At 58.1% G+C, this 16,314-nt stretch overlaps 1 protein-coding gene across 5 annotated transcripts in view; it reads left to right on the forward strand.

Moving 5' to 3' along the window:
- GTF2IRD1 (GTF2I repeat domain containing 1) overlaps positions 1 to 16,314 on the forward strand; it is a 111,836-nt gene that overhangs the window by 77,567 nt on the left and 17,955 nt on the right. For all 5 annotated transcript variants that reach the window (XM_030871965.2, XM_060285155.1, XM_060285154.2 and 2 more), the window contains 2 exons: positions 2,707 to 2,890; positions 3,412 to 3,440. In XM_030871965.2, the coding sequence (XP_030727825.2) occupies positions 2,707 to 2,890; positions 3,412 to 3,440 (213 nt within the window). The remainder of the gene's footprint in view (positions 1 to 2,706; positions 2,891 to 3,411; positions 3,441 to 16,314) is intronic.

Here is a 16,314-nt window from a genome sequence, read left to right on the forward strand (position 1 = left end):
ACAACAGATCACCCTAGCCCGTGGTTGCCTAGAATAGCCATGATCGTGTATTGTCTCTGAGGGTCAGTGAGTCAGGACTTTGGGAGCAAGCCGAGCTGGGGAGCTGTCACTCACGGTCTGTCCCGGGATCGCAGGCAGAAGGCGGGTGAAGCTGGGCCGTCTGGGCGGCCCCCTCACTCACATGCCTGGCGCCTGGGCTGAGGAAAGAGCTGGTCCTGGAGCGGCTGGGCCCCTCAAGCATCTTTCTCAGTGTCTGTGTGGCCCCTCTGCGTGGGCTTTCTGGCATAGCAACTCCATGGCAGCTGGATTTCCTCCTTGTTGGTCGGGGCTCCTGAGTGTCCTCAGAGAGAGAGCCAGGTGGAAGGCACGTTGCCTTTTATGACCCAGCCTCAGAGGTTGTGCAGTGTCCCCTCTGCCGTACTGCATTGGTCAAGGCAGTTACAGAGTTCCACCCTAGTGTAAGAGGAGGGGATGTAGACCCCATCCTCTATGGGGAGTGTCGATGTTACACTATAAGAGGAGCATGTGGGATGGGAGAAAGATTGGTGCAGCTGTCTTTGGACAGTACAATTAGCCATAACTGAGGAAATCCAGCAGGAAGGTGGCTTTCAGGATTAGCTGGATCCAGCAGCTCAGGGAGTGAACTTGGTGTCCTTCCGCTGTGTCAGAATCATCTCAGGCTGACTTCCTGCTTGCTAGCAGGATGACCACGGCAGGTCCAGACATCCCATCCAGGGAGAGAGCTGGCTTTTCCACAGGCTTTCTCAGGAAAGCCTGATAGTGTCCCAGAATTCCCTGGGCCCTCCCCTGTTTCTCATTGATCCCCATTGAGTCACATGTCCAGTCTTTACCCAATCCCCATGGCAGAGAATGCCATGTGCTCATCAGCTTAGGCCTGGGTTACCCAGACCTGTCACCATGACAAGAGGGAGGAGGGGGGAGCACAGAGCTGCCAGAGACAGGTGGATACCCAAACTGCCAGCCAGGGAGAAGGGGCAGCGCCCTCACTGAGCGGGGAAGTTTGAAGAGGGGAGATGATGGGTTCCATTTGGATATGTTGAGTCTGAAGGGTGAGTGGAGATGTCTCATAGGCAGGCAGAGAGAAAAGTCTGCTGTTCAGGAGAGGTGTCTGGACTGGATGCAAAAATTAGACCACAGGAGCAGAGGGGACACCCCTAGGGGTGCAAAGAGAGCAGAAAGAGGACCCATGCAGAAAGCCAAGGAGCCCTGTGTTTAGAGGTCAAGTCCAGGAAGGGGAGGCGTGGCCAGAAAGGGGAAACCAAGAAAGTGAGGCATCATGGACACCAAGGTGTTGGATTTTGCCAAAAGAGAGCAAATACCTTCTGAGTTGGGCAACACAGAGGCCATCAATCATTCTAGCAAGAGCCCTTTTGGGGGCAAGGAGTGAGGAAGTAGAGATGGCAGTGTTCCCATTCATGGATTGTGGGTATAAGTACATTTCTGTCTGCAGCAAAGTCAGGATAAAGAATTTAAAACAGGCTGGAAATTCATAGAAACAGAAAGTGGATTGGTTTGGTTGCCAGGGTACAGAGGGAAGGAGTGAGGTGTGACTGCTGATGGGGGTGGGGGTTCTTTTCGGGGTGATGAAAACGCTCTGGAGTTAGATAGTGGTGATGATTTCACAACCTCCTGAGTATGCTAAAAACCACTGGATTGTTTAAGATGGTAAATGTTATGGTACGTGAATTACATCTCAATTAAATAAAGCCAAACAAACAAGCTGAAGCAGTGGCACGAAGCCAGGGGTGACATGAAGACTCAGCCATTCTGTACTTGCTAGATGCAGGGCATGCATCAAGCTCTGAGTTTCCCAGGAGCCAGAGCAAAAAGGGAAGTGAGGCCAGTTATACCATTCCCAGTGTCCACGAGATAAAAATTAGTTTATTGCCCAGAAAAAGTTCAGCTACTTCTCCTAGTGCAAAGATTTCTGCAGCACATCTTCGTAAAGGGGCATCCTGTGACACTGAGGAGTGTCCAGCCCTCCGTCCAGGAGGGGGCTCCCATGGTGCACCCCACCTAAGTCAGAGAGCCATGGACGTTCACATCAGCCTGACAGCAAGCAGCAGGCCTTGGCCCAGAGTGGATCAGCAGTGGACTCAGGGCCGCTCCCAGGCTGTGAGACAAGGCACAGTCCCCGGGATGGACATGCCACAGCCCTCTGCAGAGGGGATTGGCGACAGGAATGAGGCCGAGCGCCAGATGTGGAAAGAGAGCCCTGAGGTCTGAGCCGCACCCTGGCTGGCCTCCCTGCTCCCAGACGCGATCCGCCCTTTCAGGCCAGGCCGATCCTGAACCAGGGTGAGGCAGAGCCTGTGGGGCTGATGGATCGTTGTAGGGAAGGGCCAGCTGTGCCCGCCAGGTACCATCCTTGAGACGGCTTTCAGATTCTCAAGCTGTGAAGCCTCTGACGTTAGCCCCTGCCCTCTCCCAGCAGCCACAGCCCCACGTCCCCTGGCCACTCCTCAGCCTGCCCTGGGCACACGCCCACACCCCCGACCCCCCAGGGCCCCTGCTTCCCAGTCCCTCACTGACTGTGCCTTGCTGCAGTGCTACACGACAGCCCCCCACCGTACCCCACTGTGCACGGGGTGTATCACAGTCGTGCGTGGAGCACCCCCTGGCTGCCGACAGCCCACCAGCCCCGCCTCTGGCTCCTGACACCTCCTCTGTCCCTCTCGTCCGCAGGGGAAGCCTTGGGCATCAAGTACCCGGTCCAGGTCCCCTACAAGAGGATCAAGAGTAACCCCGGCTCGGTGATCATCGAGGGGCTGCCCCCCGGGATCCCTTTCCGAAAGCCCTGCACCTTTGGCTCCCAGAACCTGGAGAGGATCCTTGCGGTGGCTGACAAGATCAAGTTCACCGTCACCAGGTACTCAGGGGAAGGGAGACAGAGAGGAGGCGAGCTACCACGGGAGGGGGCTCGCACCACAGACCCTTGGCCTTTCCTTCGGGTGGACCTGCCCTCCATGGACAAGGCAGCTCTTCCAGCACCACCCTGGGCCCTGGGGGTTGGAGGAAGGGGGACTGCCAGCCAGCCAGGGTGCAGGGAGCCCCACAGAAGTGAGACTAGCTCCCCTGCCCCGCAGCCACCATAGCGGGGGCAGCCTTCACGGGCCCCGTCTACCTGCTGCGGCACCTGCTCACTGCACTCCCTCAACCCCTGGAAGAGGCGTGGAGCCAGCAGGGCAGAGCCAGCGGGAGACCCTGCTGGGCCTGGTGCACAGCGGCCCTGCCGCATCGTCCCAGGGTCCCCAGGGTCCCGTGCGCACGAAGCGCCGGGCATCTTGTTAAAATGCAGATTCTGCTCCGGCAGGTCTGGGGTGGGTCCCACGCATTCCGCACAAGTTCCCAGGCCCTCCCCTGACACCCCCGTCTCTGTTTCTCTTCCAGGCCTTTTCAAGGACTCATCCCAAAGCCTGGTAAGAGGCGCTGGCTATGGGGGGGGCCACTTGGCACGGGGGTGGGCCATGGTGCTGAGGGCCAGAGGCCGGAGTGGAGCTCACCGTGGGGCACCGGTTCCAGGGCCCTGGAGCGGGACCCCCGCCCTTCTGTTGTCCCACCTCCCTGGGCTCTGGCCCCAGCAGAGAGGAGGAAGGCCAAGCTGGGACCTGGCCCCAGTTCCTGGGACAGAGAAAGGGGTGGTGGGGTGGCACTGGTGACTTCTAAGCCTGGGATGGGGGTTCAGGAGGGAGGGGCCTGGCCGGGTCAGTGCCCCCCACTTTCCCTAATGCAGGGGCCTTGGTGAGCAGATGAGGGTGATTGGGGGGATTCCTAGCCTCAGAGGGAGGGGTGTCTGCGGGGGAACCCGCGAGCTTGGCGGTGGGATGGGGGTGAGTGCTTACCCGCTTCGTAAAATGCCTCTCCTGGCCCCATTTCCAGGCATCCACCACCACCCCCACCGTCCCCCGGGCTATGTCCTGGCCCTCCCGAGCCCTGAATGAGCAGGGGCTGTCCCTGCGGGGGGTGGCATGACCACCTGGTCAGCACTCAGGGCTGGCCGGGCCTCCACGGAGGCAGCTGCGTACGCAGATCCCAGAGCCTGCGGGTGGAGACACGGGGAGGAGCTCTGCCGCCTCTCCCCTGCTCCCGCCCAGAGTCACTGGCAGCCCTGGGCCCTTGGGGAGGCTGCGCTGGGAACAGACAAAGCCTGCAGGACAGGACTCCAATTTCACAGTCGCGGTCACATCCACTTTACTCCTCACTCACCTCCGTGTGTCCTGACCCTGCTACCTATAGCTGTTCACTCCCTGCGCCCAGGCCTGGCTCGGTGGGCTTCTGAGGAAGGGGCGACCTGGAGCGGGGCCAGACTCACTGAGGGGGGTAGCAGTGTGGCAGCTGCCGTCGGGCTGCAGGGACCCCAGGGAGGAGGAACAGAGGAAGGGGTGCTTGGGAGGGTTTCCCAGAGAGGAAGGCTCTCGCGGGGCCTCAGGGGAGAGCAGTACTTGGAGGGCCAGGGGGAGAGGGAGGGAGAGGCAGGTGGTCAGCTGGGGAAGCAGCAGGGCTCCAAGGCCTACGCCCAGGGTGGTTTTCCAGAACTCTCAGAGGTGTGAAAGCCGTCAGGTGATGTTAGTAAGGTAGAGATGGTGAAGGTAAGAGCAGCAAAGCACAGCAGTGGTGGCCCCGGCGGAAACCTTGCCAAGAGATTACTGGGCGTCAGACCCTGTGCTGACCGCTTCACGTGGGTCCGGAGGTCCTTCCTCCTAGGGCTGGGCAGTGGTCTGGGTACCGTGGTTACAGACAGAGGAGTCATCTCGTTTACTCCTCACACCTGTGAGGCTGGCGCCAGAGCCTGACCTTCAGGGGGAAACTGAGGCTCGCGTTTCAGCAATGTGCCCACGTCACACGGCTAGCCAGTGGCCTGGCCGGCCTCTAGGCCCATGATCTGTAGCACTTCGCCCCCGTGGACAGGTAGGCCTGTGCTTCTGGGGGCTGCAGGACAGAACAAGGGTACGGGGGCTCAGGTGCTCATGAGAACATCACAGGCCCGGGGACCCTCTTCTTATCGGCCATGGGGGGCAGGACACACGTCCCCTGGTGCCACCTGGGGCCCCTGGCCCATCCCTGCTCTGTGACAGGCCACTCAGCCCTCTGTGGACCTGCCTTGCTGCAGGACCGTGGTGGGCGGCCTGTGGTCTGCTCGCCTGCCCCGCAGCAGGGGCCCCGTGACCCTGTCAGCCCTGTGCCACTGAGTCAGCTTCAAGCCACTGCCCGTCCCGACTTCACTTTCTGCCCAGGTTGGTGTCAGAGCCGGGCAGTGTCCGTCCTCTTCCCATGAGCGGCAGCAGGAAGGATGGCCGGGCCTCCCTTTGCTGACGGAGAGGAGAAACACGGCGAGGCAGTCCGTCGGCCTCCCCCTGCACACCCTGTGATCCCCAGCCCCTCCTACCCAGAAGGAAGGGCCCCATGGAGGCCTGAAAGTATAGCTGCTCCAGGGGTATGCACATATTTTAACGAGTTTGAAAAGCAAGAAATACACTTGATCGTATGCTGGGCTGTGAGTTCAGCACTTTGTGTATCACCTTTTTTTGTCCCCTTTTTACGGATGAAGAAACTGAGGCCAAGGGAACTTCAGTGACTTGCCTTGGACGCCCAACCTGTAGTGGAGATAGCGTTGGTTCCACACCCGGCTCCCTGTTCCTTCAGGGAGGCCCACTGATGCCAGGCGGGCGGCACGTAATTCAGAGCAGCCCCCAAATAGCGGAGTGTCGGGCTTTGGGGAGAGACACTGGGGGGCGGAGAGGCGGCCAGCAGCCATTGCCTCCTTCTGTGGGGGTGACCTCTTCCACTGACCGCGGCCCACCCTCTAGCAAGGGGGCCTTGACAGCTCATCTTCCTGTTCGAACAGCTTCTTGAATCTCAGCCATCACCCCAGGGTGGCCATCCGCCCCCCATTTCTCTGTGCCAGTCTGCCCACCCACCCATCGGCCTTCCCTGTGGCCCCTCTGTGTGTAGAGAGGGCCCTTGGAAATGCTTTCTCTGCCCACGTGGTATGGGAGAGGGTGGCAGGCTGCCTAGAAGAAGAGATGGGCACCTGGCCCTGGCCCCAGGCCTCAGGGATGGGACTGCCAGCGCCTTTCCAGGCATTGGCGCTCTGGGCCGGGTGTCAGCCTGGAGGGACCGGGGCAGATGGGCTGGCAGGCCAGCTGTGTGCTTCCTAACGCCATTTATCACGCTGGGCTGGGAAGGTGTCCAGACTCACAGGGGCCTCCGAGGGTTCACCAGAGGTCGCTGGGTGCTGTTCCTGCCCCAGAAAGGGCTGTTCCCAAACCGTCCATTAGACAGTCGCTGAAGCCTGATGCGGGCCAGCTCCTGGGGTTCCGAGGTGAACTGGAGCAGGTCAGGTCAGGTCTCTGGGGAAGGCGGAACGTTGGCAGGTGCCGTAGCCTGAAGAAAGGAAGGCTGTAGCTGTGCGCCTGGAGGGGTGTTAGATGATGTGCTTTGGGATTGGGGGCCGAGGTGGTGTGGGGGCCCATGGGAGAGCACAGGCTGGTGCTCAGACAGACCCAGGTTGAAACCCCAGACGCCTCTTACTAACCCTATGACTCTGGGCTCATTATTTCACGTCTCCGAGCCTTCACTTCCTCATCGGTGAGATGGAGATGGTCATGTCTGCCTCCCCGGGTGATCTGAATGAATGAATGGTGGGCATTGGGGGGTGAGCCATGGAGGACGGTTTTCCCCCTGCTGATGCTTGAGAGAGATGTTTGTGAAGCTCTCAGCCCTGGACCAGCTGTGATAGGAAGGGCTCAGCCAATGGGGTTGGCAGTTGTTACTGTTATTCCTGGAGGTCGGGAAGGCTTCCTGGAGGAGGTGACATTAAGCTGGGCCTTGGAGTTGAGCAGAAGGGTGTGTGGTTCTAACACAGGGCACAGCCTAAGTGGGGGCACAGAGCGGGTGTCTGACTAAACCAGGCTCAATCCCAGGGGCCTGAGTGAGTGAGGCCTGGGCGAGGTGCACACCACTGGAAGCTCCTTGCCACCTGGCCAGGCTGCTCCCCAGTTCACCCACCTGCCTGCAGCAGCCCTGAGTTAAATTAGGGACACTGGGCCAGGGGCCAGAGAGGCAGGTGGCTGGGGACAGTCTCTGCCCTCGGCAGCACCAAGTCAAGGTGGGTCTCTCCCCAGACCCAGAGAGGCCCGAGGCTGTGTAAACCCAGGACGGCAAAGGGGCTGTTCATGATATGTTGGGAAAGATCAGTGGTGACTAAGGAAGGAGAGGCCCTCCGCCCAGGTAGCTGGTGTAGTAACAGCTGTAGAACATTCTAGTAGGTCGGGAAACACGAATACATACCCATGGTGGAAATCTGAAAAATACATAGATCTCACTGCCCAGATGGCTGTTTATTTTTACGATGATACATTTCTTCCAGATTTTTCCCCACAGATTTTTCCCCAAGCTTATTAATTGTATATCTCGTCCTTTCCATAAATTCACACACACACGCGCTTAAGCATAAGCATTTTCCCATGTCTTTAAAACACTTTACAATGGTCTGTCATCAGGGTGCATCATAGTTATATAGCAGCCCTGTCCCCCGAGAATGGACATTGGGGCAACTTCTCACACCGTGGATACCTAACACCCACGTCATGCTGATGATTTGCTGATTACCAAGCCTTCCCATACCAGCACATTCGATCTCCCCCAATAACCAGTCCTACAGGGAGAAACAGGCTCAGAGAGGTTAAGGAACTCGCTGGAGGTCACACAGCATGTGCCCAGGCTTTCCCCACCCCCGACCTTTCATCCACACTGGGTAGGTCTTTGCTGCCCCCTTCTGGCTATCAGCATCTATAACAGTCCTGCCTGTCTAACCCTTAAGGCTCATAATCCTTTGAGTTCATTTATTTGCACAACAACAACAAAAAGATTATTGAATACCTGTCGTATGCCAAGGAAGATCTGGGAGTACAAAACAGAAAAAAAATCTCTACCGCCTGTGGTGCTTATATTCTAATAGGGGAGACAGGTCAATAAGAACAAATTGTATCGTATTCAATAGTGACAAGTGCCGTGGAGACACACACAAAGGATGGCACTGTCAAGAGCACAATTTTAGAGAAGCCACCAGAAGCTAAGGCCTGAATGAAGACAGGGTATAAGCCATGTAGAAATCTAGGTCAATGATCAGGGAACTAAGATCCCACATGCCGTGGGGCAACTAAGCCTGCGTGCCACAACTACTGAGCTCGCGCACCTCAACTAGAGCCCCCGTGCCCTGGAGCCCACACGCCACAACTAGAGAAGAGAAAACCCACACGCCACAACTAGAGAGAAGCCCGCGCACCACAACAAAGAGCCCGTGCCACAACGAAAGATCCCGCGTGCCTCAGTGAAGATCCCGCGTGCCGCAACTAGGACCCAGTGCAGCCAGAAATAAATTAACTAAACAAATAAATAATAAATAAATGTTTAAAAAAAGAAAGAAATCTAGGTTGAGACATCCAGGGAGAAGAGTTGTCAGTGCAAAGGCCCTGGGGCCCTGGACATATTTTGAAAGTAGGGCCAACAGGATTGCTGAGAGTGAATGTGGGGAGGGGGAAAGAGAGAGATCAAGGATGGCATCAAGGGACTTCCCTGGTGGCCCAGTGGTTAGGACTGCACGCTTCCACTGCAGGGGACGTGGGTTTGATCCCTGGTCGGGGAACTAAGATCCCGCAAGCCACATGGTGTGGCAACAAAAAACCCAAAACAAAACAGGGTAGCGTCAAGGTTTTGTCCCAAGCAGCTGGAGAGGGAAAGGGAGGTGAGGATCTGAGTGGTGGGCAAATTTGACACCCAAGTGGACAGGTTGGGAAGGCAGTTGGATCTACAAATCAGAGAGAGCCCCACTGAGGGGTATAGCTTAGGGATAGAGCATTTGACTACAGAGAGAGTCCCCCGGAGACATGCAGTCGGGAGCCATTCTGTATTTCATGCATTTTAGTCATGAAACTGGATCACAGTGGGGTTCAACAGGGATAGTCAGAAGGGGTTCGAGGATGAACCCTGGGGCCCTCCAGCATTTAGAGCTGAGGAGAGACAAGTGAACCCCCAGAGGGTGTGATGTCCTGGAAGCTGAGTGAGAAACTGTTGAAGGAGAGTGATCACCTGGGCCCAGTGCTGCTGCAAGGTCAGGTTCAGACCTGAGATGGGACTGTGGGGTGGAGCGCCCAGAGGTCCAGGGATGGCATGGTCAAGAGCAGTTTCGGGGGCTTCCCTGGTGGCGCAGTGGTTAAGAATCCACCTGCCAATTCAGGGGACACAGGTTCAAGCCCTGGTTCGGGAAGATCCCACATGCCGCAGAGCAACTAAGCCCACGCGCCACGACTACTGAGCCTGCACTCTAGAGCCCGCAAGCCACAACAACTGAGCCCGCGTGCCACAACTACTGAAGCCCGCGCACCTAGAGCCCGTGCTCCACAACAAGAGAAGCCACCACAATAAGCCCGTGTGTCGCAACAAAGAGTAGCCCCCTCGTCGCAACTAGAGAAAGCCCGCGCACAGCAGCGAAGACCCGACACAGCCAAAAATAAATAAATAAATAAAATACATTTATTAAAGAAAAAGAAAAGAGCAGTTTCAGGGAGGGGAGAGGACCTGAGTGGAATCGTGGGCTCAGGGGAGAACAAGAGAAAAGAAATGAACTCATCAGCTGCAGATGATGGCCCTTTAGGGACAGAGGAGAGGTGGGATGGGAGCTGCAGGGTGAAATGGGATGAGGAGAGGGTTTTAGAGGTTGAATAGTGACAGTATGATTTTAGAGAAATGGATGACATGGCAGCAGAGAGCGTGGGGAGAGTGGGCAGAGGAGGGACGTCCCCCTGAGAACAGGAGGTGGGGAAGGGGGTGCTGAGAGCACTGCCAGAACCCCTCTGCACACAGGGGAACAGGGGAAGGGTGACTGGGGCGGAGGGAAGATTGTTGGAGTCAGCGTCCTAGAGGGAGGGCTAGAAAGATGGGAAGGGACAGTCTCAGAAGGAAGTATGACCTGGACACCGTGGAGAGGCCACCAACGTTGATGACCAAGGGGTTTGGACATGACTGGAAAGAGGAGAGGAGGTCGAGACAGGGAGGGCCAGGGGCTTGGAAGGCATGTCTACCCGCACGTTGATCCCCAGGAAACAGGACGGATGGCAGCGGTGTGGGTGTCCTGAGCCCCGTGCAAGTTCAGTGCCACCCACAGGCAAAGACCAGTCCTCCCCCTTCCCCAGGAGAACCAGCTCCCCGCAGGCAGGCCACGTGCATCTGGGGGTCTGGGAGAGCTTCCCAGGGAGCTGACGTTCCTCCCTGGGGATGGGGGGTGGGTTGCAGGCTGAGGGGGCAGCACTTGCAGAGGTGGGGAGCCCTGAAATGACCATCCTTGTCCAACCCTCGCTGAGTGCCCACGGCGTGCCAGGCCCCAGGCCTTTCCCCCAGAGCCTCGTGGGGTCTTCACAGCAAGCCTGCGAGGCAGATGCTGTTTTCATTCCCATTTTGCAGCTGAGCACACTGAGGCTGAAGGAAGCAGTCACATAGGTAACACAGGGCTGAAGTCATACACAGGGCTGTGCCGTTCTGGAGCCTGGGCTGGTTGGGCAGTGGGGGGAAGATCGCAGAAAAAGAATAAGGCCGAATCATGCACGGCCTTGACCTAAACTCAGGCTTTCTCTGGTGGCACTGGAGGCTTTTTCAGTCAAGGAACTGATAGGGTTGGATTTGTATTGTCTTACGATTGCCATGGTAACCACACTTCCACCTACCAAGGTGGGTGGGAGAAGGCAAAAGTGGAGCAGCATGGGCTGTGGGACCCAGAGGTGGGTGGGGTTAGGATCTAGAGGTGGCACTGGGGCGTGAGGAGGGAGAGAGGGCAGAAGGTTCCAGAAGGGTGATGGTGGTGTCCATCCCCAAGGCGGGGTCTGCAGGCCTGTGGGACATCCAGGAACAGTCATGGTGCTGAGAGCCTGCAGGGTGGCGCTGGGGCTGGCCTGGGTGAGCGTGGAGCCAGCAGAGAGGGCCCAGGGCAGAGCCGGGAGCACACCGACCTCCAAGAGACCTTGAGGGAGAGGAGCCTGTGAAGGAACAGAGGAGGTGGAGCCCCAGAAAAGGAGGTGGAGGGATTTACGGGTAAGAAGCGCTGAGTCAGGCAGCTGTTTGCAAATCTCCCATGAGAGCAGAGTCCTAGGCAACACCAGAGAGATCAAGGAAATGAACATTCTCTAAAGGTTCTCGAATAGCAGTGGCTTTAAAAAAAAAAAAAACGAAAAGCCTTGTAGGTAGTGAGTTCCCCATCACTGGAGGCATCCAAGCAGCACTCACCTGGAGGCACTGCAGGAGAGGTGGGAGAGGCTTTGCCCGCTGCAGCTACCTTTGGCTTGTGCATCCTGTACCTGTCTGCCTGGAGCCCCAGCCCTTTAGAACTAGGGAGGGTGCAGACAGAGGGGTCTCCCCACGCACTGACTCGCTTCCCTCTGCTGCCCGGCTCCAGGCTCCCTTCTGGCCAAACACAGGCTTCCAGCTTCCTCTCCTTTTGGTTTGGTTCTTTGGACCCCAGCAGCTCAGCCCTCCCTGCCAGCTTGGGGGAACTCCCTGGTGAGCAGCAAACCCGCCCACCCCTGGAGCAGGGGCTCCGGGCCCCACAGACAGAGCAGAGCTGCCGACTTCCTGTGTGACTCCAGCAGCAAGTCCGGTTTGCCTGCCTGGGCCTCGCTCTCCCTCTTTGCAAAGTGGGAAGAGTCACACTGGGGCTGCCCCGGGGTGCCCCAGCAGGGCAAGGAAAGGAGGAATAAATGGCCCGTCGTGCGCGGGAGGGGTAAGGCGGAGAGGCCGGCCAGGCCGGAGCGTGGAGGGCCTGGAAGGCCTGGCTTTGCAGCGTGGACTGGACCCTGCAGACCCGGCCTTGGCAAGCTCTTCCGCTGACGTCCCCGAGGCCGGAGCCCGAGCACCCCCGCGGGACAGGGCCGAAGCGCTGCCGGGCCCCAGCTTTACCTAGGAAGCCCCCATTCCAGAGAGTCTCCACTTGAGTTTTCATTCAAGGAACTATGTCAGATTACATTCTGCTGAGAAAATAGATGTTCCCACTCGACCTACTTCCCACCCCCAGCGTTCCCTGAGGCCCAGTTTGAGAAGCTCAGCTGTGGGTGAAGGGTCTGCGGAGGGGGGCGGGGTACAAGGAGGGAACGGCTCCAGCCCCAAATGGTACCTCTTGTCATTGTCCCCACTGGGGCCTCTGCTAGGTCTCTGCGGGGTCTCCTGTCACTCATCGGGTGCTGGGAGGAGTGGGCTTCCCGGAGAAGGGGACCTGAGCCGGGCCTGGGATTGACCTCAGCAGAGGGCATTTGGGGGTGGGGGGAGGGACTGAATAGGAGCTGGAAGGAGTCGCCTGCTGGGCCCTCGGGAGCTGGGTGACCTTGGATGAGTTAACTTACTGTCTGTGACCCTGGATAAGTTAACTTGCTATCTCTGGGCCTCGAGGTCACACGGAGCAGGGACAGCCTTCGTGGTCCACCCCCCGACCCTTGTCACGCACCCCTGCCTCCCTCTCTTCCCTACGCCACCCTCCTCCGCCCTTCCAACTCGTAAGAGCTCAAAATAAAACCCTGCTTTCTCAAGTTTCCAAAGATGTCACAGTTCCAGTGCCAGCCACATGTTTCTCCACTTCATTATCTCTGCTTTTCTTTGTTAATTAGGCTCCAGTAATGATCTCACTTCTGCCTTCCCGGGAAGAGCTGGCATCTGCTGGGTGGGGCCCGGAGGCCTTTGTGGGCAGACGCCCGGCTGCCAGGCCCAGAATTGGCCGGCTGCCTCCTTTCCTGCAGGAGGGGAGGCCCCGCCCTTTCCATCTGGGTCGTGGCCGCCCCAGTCTGTCCCTGGGCTGGTCAGTGGTCCCAGCCCTGCCCTCCCTCAGCTCTGCCAGGCGGGGGAAGGGTACCTCAAGGTTCCCAGCGGCTGTTAGACAGGGGGCTTCTCAGGCCCCAGGAGCGAGCGGTGGGGGGGCTCCAGGCTCTTCTGCAACATTCCAGAAAACCTCACCTAAACTAGTTCCCCAGCTGGGACCACCCAAGCCGACAGGAACAACCAACGCCTTTATTTAGGCTAGGATGAGATCAGCTCAGGGTCACCAGGCACTGCGTGCGGAACAGAAGCTCTCTCGCTGGCTGATAAACGCGTCTTTGAGCCACGCAAGTGGAGGCCTGGGGGGTGGGGCACGAAGGATGGCTCAGCGCACATGGCTTACTGGGTGGACAGGATCTTTCCAACCTCCTGGGCTGGGTGGGGTGGGGTGGGGGAGGGTCTGGTGGCAGAAGAGACCTCATGGTGGGAGGTGGGGATGGGGACAGCACAGTCTGCGGAGGGACCCCTGCAGGTTTGGGAGCTCAGGACCAAGTACTTAGTCTGTGAACGTTCCGAGGTGTCTTCAGGGCTGGGTGTGAGTAGCTTTTGATCAACACCAATTAAAGAGAGCCCTGCCTCGGGGAACTTGCGTTCTGGTGTGGATGCAGAGAACAGACCATGTGCGAAGGGTAAAGGGTACCAGGTGTGAGTGCTGAGAAGTTACAACCCCAGGTGTGGGGCGGCCAGGGAAGGCTGGTGAGCACAGGCCTGGAGGCGGCAGTAGTGAGCCAGGAGGGCATAGAGAAGAGCCTGGCAGGCCGAGTACAGACTGCAAAGGCCCTGAGGTCCCCTGCCAGTGTGGGAGGCCAGGTCGGGTGGAGGACCTGGTAGGAGATGAGATGGAAATGGGAGAGAAGGCCGACTGTGGACGCTGGATCAAGACGCTGACCCTTGTTCCGAGTGAGCTGGGAGCCAGGGCAGGCTTCCGAGCAGAGGAGAGACAGAATCCCGTCTAGGATCTAACAGGATCCTTCTGGCTGCTGGGTGAGGACACACAGGGCGGCAGCAGGGGACGATGTAGGGAGTTGGTCCTGGCAAAGCAGGTGAGGCCCAGTAGTGGCAGCAGTGGTGGCAAGTCCTTGACTCTGGGCAGCGTTCGTAGCTGAAGCTGACAATTTGCTGATGTGGGCTGTGAGAGAGAGAGGAGTCGAGTTTGACCTCAGGGATTGGGGCTGAGCTTCTGGAAGGATGGAGGTGCGGGTAGGTAGCTGAGACGAGGAAGATGCAGGAAGAGCTGGCCGGGGGTGCGGGGGAGTCTCAGGCATGTTTGTGGCGTGTTAAGTCCGGGGTATTATCCAGGCGCTGTTGCATGTAGAGTGGGGGCGGGGGGCGCGTCCAGGGAGTGGTCCAGGCTTGAGGTATAATTTGGGGAATCGCAAGCAAATCGCTGGTATTTAAAGCCCTAACAGAATGAGATCTTTGGGAGTGAGCGGAATCAGAGGACCAGGGCCCTGGTGCCTTCAGCCTTTGTGGGTAAGGAAAAAACTGGGAGGGGCCAGGAGTGGGTGGTGTCCTGGGGCTGAGTGGAAGAACCCCGTTCTCCCTGGGGGAGGCCCTTCTCCCCTTGTGGCCGTGAGCCTCCCACGGCCCAGAGACGCGGCTGACATCTTGCAGGGATGTCAGGGGTCAGGCCCTGAGCCACGATGGCTTCTCAGCAGGCCACAGGCCCACTGTGCAGGATTATAGATGCCACCCAAGGCAAGCGGGAGGAGGTTTCCCCTCCGTTGCGCGAAGTAGGGGAGCCCCAGGTTTCCACTGTCCGTTCCGTGAAACAGCAGGTTCTGCACGCCCTCTTGGGTGGGGACCTGGAGAGTGGCAGGGCTGGGTGAAAACCACTTCTCTGGTACCAGCAGAGGATCTCCTTCGCCGGGGAAAGGAGGATGGATTTGCCCCACAGACAACAGAGAGCCCTCAGCGAGTTTAAAGCGAAGGAAGGACATGGGCGGATAGACTGTTTAGAAAAATCTGAGTGGCTTGCAAAGCAGAGGATGAATTCGGGGAGGGCAGGTGAGAAGACCCACCTGGATTGTTGGATGGAGACAAGGGGGCACAGAGGGGTTTCGTCGGCTGCTGTAACAAATTACCCACTCGGTGGCTGAAAGCAACACAGGTTTATCTCCTTACAGTTGTAGAGCTAAGAAGTCCGAAATGAGTCTCACGGGGCTAGTCACGGTGTCCGCAGAGTGGGTTCCTTCCCAAGGCTCCAAGGGAGAATCTGTTTCCTTGTCTTTTCCATCTTCTAGACACCGCCTGCGTTCCTTGGCTTGCAGCCCCTCCTGCATCTTCAAAACGCATCCGTCCAACCTCTGTTGTCCCCTCTCCCTCTGCTTTTGACCTTGCCTCCTTACAAGGACCCTTGTGATTACATTTAGGGTCCACTCAAATAACCCAGGATAACCTGGCCACCTCAAGATCCTTAACTTAAACACACCAGCAAAGTCCCTTCTGCCATGTAAAGAAACATAGTCACCGGCTCCGGGGATTAGGGCATGGACAGCTTTGGGAGCCACTACGCAGCCGAGGTTTCTCTCCTGAGCGACCGTGTGGGAGGTTGGAGCCAGGGACCCACGAGAAGGGAGGAGGGACAGGTTTGAGGGGACCTGGAGAAGCCGGCCCGGGATGTGCAGAATCAAAGGTGCTCGAGGAAGCAGGCGGAAACATGGGTTTGGGGGTTGCGGGTGCAGAGACAGTGAGAAGAAACAGCAGCATGGATGGAGCAGAAGGAAGATCTCTTCCCTCCCCGTGTGCAGCGACTGAGTCGGACGCTCCTGCTCTGTCCTCCCAGCCACAACAGAACGAGGCTGTACTGCCAGGTGGTCAGCGGGCTGGGGTGAATCCCGGCTCTCCCTCTAACTCACTGTGTAACCCGGGGCATGCGGCTTCCCCTGTGTGCCTCAGTCTCCTCGTCTGTAGGATGCAGACACTCCTAGGACCAACTTCGTAAGGTTGTCAGAATGATTAAGTGAAGGAAGCCATGCAAAGATCTAAGAAGAGTGCCTGGCACGCAGGAGCTTAATTTCTCAGACGGTTATTTACCGAGCGCTTGTGATGTGTCGGGTGTTATTGCGGGTGCTGGGGCTGTAGTCCTGAACACGTGCAAACAGACTGCACGCTCAGCCCACAGGAAGCATCTGTTCTCGGGTCGTTGGCTGCAGAGTTTGCTGTACAGCACGAGGATCGGGATTGGTACCCGCTCCCCGCGTGAGGCAGCAGAGCCCTCCCTCGCCTGTGCGCTCCGCTGCCTCCATCTGCCCACCTCGCCCAGGCTGGGAGCCGATGTCCTGCTCATCACAGTTAGTGTGTGGCATTCCGTACCTGGCCAGTCATGGCCACAGTTCGGCCTTGGGACCATGGAAGAGGGAAGGGGAGAGGAGAGGGAAGGACACGATTTCCCTTGGGAAGGGCCACGGGCATGTCTGCTCCCAGGACCGTCCGTCCAAG

This window comes from Globicephala melas, chromosome 15, assembly GCF_963455315.2.
Source record: "Globicephala melas chromosome 15, mGloMel1.2, whole genome shotgun sequence".
NCBI lineage: Eukaryota > Metazoa > Chordata > Mammalia > Artiodactyla > Delphinidae > Globicephala > Globicephala melas.